This window comes from Thermoascus crustaceus (assembly GCF_041956765.1).
Source record: "Thermoascus crustaceus strain CBS 181.67 unplaced genomic scaffold VTN00scaffold_6, whole genome shotgun sequence".
Taxonomy (NCBI): domain Eukaryota; kingdom Fungi; phylum Ascomycota; class Eurotiomycetes; order Eurotiales; family Thermoascaceae; genus Thermoascus; species Thermoascus crustaceus.
In genome coordinates, this window is record NW_027192532.1 from 709,949 (window position 1) to 713,044 (window position 3,096).

The 3,096-nt window shown below is 44.6% G+C and overlaps 2 protein-coding genes across 2 annotated transcripts; one reads left to right on the plus strand and one right to left on the minus strand.

Moving 5' to 3' along the window:
* Positions 1 to 226: 226 nt before the first annotated feature.
* On the plus strand, positions 227 to 1,612 carry VTN00DRAFT_8606 (uncharacterized protein; the record flags this gene model as incomplete). Its single annotated transcript, XM_069435477.1, has 2 exons — positions 227 to 1,012; positions 1,106 to 1,612. The coding sequence occupies 2 exons, from the start codon at positions 227 to 229 to the stop codon at positions 1,610 to 1,612; spliced, it is 1,293 nt and encodes a 430-aa protein (XP_069285419.1).
* Positions 1,613 to 2,117: 505 nt separating this feature from the next.
* Positions 2,118 to 2,432, minus strand: VTN00DRAFT_8607 (uncharacterized protein; the record flags this gene model as incomplete). Its single annotated transcript, XM_069435478.1, has 2 exons — positions 2,118 to 2,186; positions 2,265 to 2,432. 2 exons carry the CDS (start codon positions 2,430 to 2,432, stop codon positions 2,118 to 2,120), a joined length of 237 nt encoding a protein of 78 aa, XP_069285420.1.
* Between the last annotated feature and the right edge of the window lie 664 nt (positions 2,433 to 3,096).

The window sequence follows — 3,096 nt, forward strand, 5'->3', positions numbered from 1 at the left end:
CCCAGGCAGATTCGGGAACACCCTCCTGGATTCGGACACACCCAAAATATGTCGCATAACTGCGCTAAGCCTAATTAGAAAGGTAGCCCTCCTTTTTTGAAACAGCTTCTAGGGCACAGGTTTAGGGCATGCAGATAGGGCATCACATAATTCTAAGCTTCACTGAGCTTGCTTTATCAGCATACTGTAGATCAACCACCACCACACTGCTGTCATGGCTTCCAATATGGCGAATTCCAGTGGTTTGGACAATCTTGTGCCTTGGTATGATAGCAATAATGATTTCAAAGACCTTTCCAACTTCAATATGCCCGATATTAGCGAAATTCTCACTGTGACGCCTGCCACGACTGTCAAGACGCCTGTGATGCCTCCTCCACCTACAGACCAACAATTCCCTTCCCTCAATGAAGCCATGAAGGCTATCAACAACTTCACGAGAGCGTATGGCTACACATTGATCTCGCAGCGGTCGAAAGCAGATAAGGAGACTGGTGAGAAGAAGACTGTTTATCTCCGGTGTGATCGTGGCGGGAAATTCATTCCAAAGGTTAATGATGATGCTCGTATCAAGAGTCGTACCTCAAGATGTGTTGAATGCCCATTCAGTGCAGTACTGGATTACAATATTGTCAGTGGCTGGGGGTTGCGAATCCGCGAACTTTCTCATAATCATGATCCTTCCCTGATTACCACCCACCCAAGCCTAAGACACGACGAGTTGGTGAAAAAACAACAGCAAATTGAGGCCCAACTGTATCTTGGTACACCTGCGCATAAGATCTTGGAGGTGTTGAAAAAGGAAGATCTAGAGACCTCAATTAAGCCTCAAGATATCCACAATCTCTGCCAGATATTGCACCGCAAGTTCCTTGATGGCTGTACTCTGATACAGGCCCTTTTGACCATACTCCCTGAGGAAGGAAAGTGGATCTTTAACTGGCGAGCAGACCACCATGTTCCTGTTCCTGAAGCCGGTGACGATTTTGAAGAGAGTGCAATGATCACAGCTGTATTCTGTACACATCAGAATTGCCTGGAGCTCCTTTGCGCCAATCCATATGTACTGTTTATGGATTGTATATATAAAATGAATCGCTTTAAGATGCCCCTTCTGAACATTGTCGGCCACACCGCAACAGGTGGCACATTCTATATTGGCTTCACATTCATACAAGATGAGAAGCAGAACACATACAAATTTGTTTTAAATTGCCTCCGTGACGTGTACGACAAGCTCAATCTTGTGCCACCCAGGACTGTCCTTGTGGACAAAGATAAAGCCCTCATTAATGCCCTCAAACAGGTCTTTCCCGAGACGAATGTCATGTTATGCATATGGCATATCAATCATAACTTCCTCGCCAAGGCCCGGCCAATGATCCGTAAGGAGTTAGTTGAGATTCACAGTATTGACGACCCCAATTTCGATAAGCAAGTCCATGAGAAGTGGCAGCAGATGCAACACCTGTGGATGAAGGTGGTCAATACTGCTACTATACAAGAAAAGAATGAAATATGGCGCGAATTCAAACAAGAGTATAGTGATGAGCTTTACCAACCTGTTGTTGACTATCTTGAATCTGAATGGCTTGAGCCAGACACCGCATGATGTTTCCTTCATTGCTACACCAACAACTATCTCCACCTTGATGAATCTGCAACTTCTCGTGCCGAGGGAGCTCATTGGATGATCAAGCAAGATCTTATTGTCTCCATGAACAATCTCCTGATGACGATGAGGGCCATTGGTAGAACGTTTGAGAGGCAACACACCCGAATCCGGGACGAGATCAATCAAGAGAAGGTGAATGCTAGCATTAACCATCTAAGTACACTGTTCTGTGATGCCATCCGAAAGATCTCCAGCAAGGCGTTGAATATAGTGGCAGAAATTTGTGATGAATACCTTCCTGTGAGTGCTCCAAAGAAGGAAATCAAGCCTTGTACGGGCATCACCACCAAAACCCTTGGCCTCCCATGTATCCACACGATTCAGTGTTATGTTGAAGCTGGTTGATCCCTCTCAATTGTGCACTTCCATCAACATTGGTGGCTTGACGCCGCCGCGGAGATTCCACCCATTGATCTCAGAATGCTTGCCATGGAGCCGGTGATTACAAAGGTTCGCGGTAGGCCAAAGGGTAGAGGTAATCATCTGATGCAGACACCATCTGCAACACCATCTACAGGCCAGATTATTGCGCCAGCGGCAAGTCAGCACACTGACGCGAGCACTTGACATGAGCCATTGGCATTCAAACGCGTGTTATCCCAGGAACAGTGTGGTAGTGGGCAGGGAGGGCGAGGTCGCGGCTGTTGCAGTCACAGTCGCAGTGGCGGTGCCAGTACAACTTCCACTTCAAATTGTGGGAATAGTGGCACTTCTGGCCGTTCTTGGGGCCAACACGCAGGCCGAGGTGCTCAGGCATCTCAGCACAGAGGTGGTAATAACATCAGGTTATCGCCCGATCCCCTTACTCAGGCTCAGGCTCAGGCGACTCGGCGCAGCGCTCGGAAGCAAGTTAGGAGGAATGACAATGATGATTGGCTGTATCATTAATGTAGAATTCGCACGCGAATTCGCTTAAAAAGCGGCTTTTTTAATGTAGATTATTAGCGATAATTAGTATGAGAATAAGAATTTGAAGTTGACCTGGGATTCTTACAGAGCTAAACTGTATTAGGCTTAGCGCAGTTATGCGACATATTTTGGGTGTGTCCGAATCCAGGAGGGTGTTCCCGAATCTGCCTGGGTGTTTCTGAATCATTGCCCTAAACTTATTCTTATTGTTAATATTGACAGTATTGGCTTAGAACTTATTTTTAATTTCACATTATACTGTATTAGATATAGCTATTGTACCACTAATATATTCTAATCACTTATTGGCCTTGTGAAGATATTTAAAGGCTGTATATTTGTTGTGAGTACTTTAGATGTTTAGATAGTAACTATCAATATTAAAATATTGGGTGTTTTAAATATTCTTTTTATTAGAGAACTTATCAAATATATAGTAATGGGATGTGCTATTATAATAGTGTTCTTTGACTGCATAATAATCTACAAAACTGAAGGCTTTGATTGTGTTA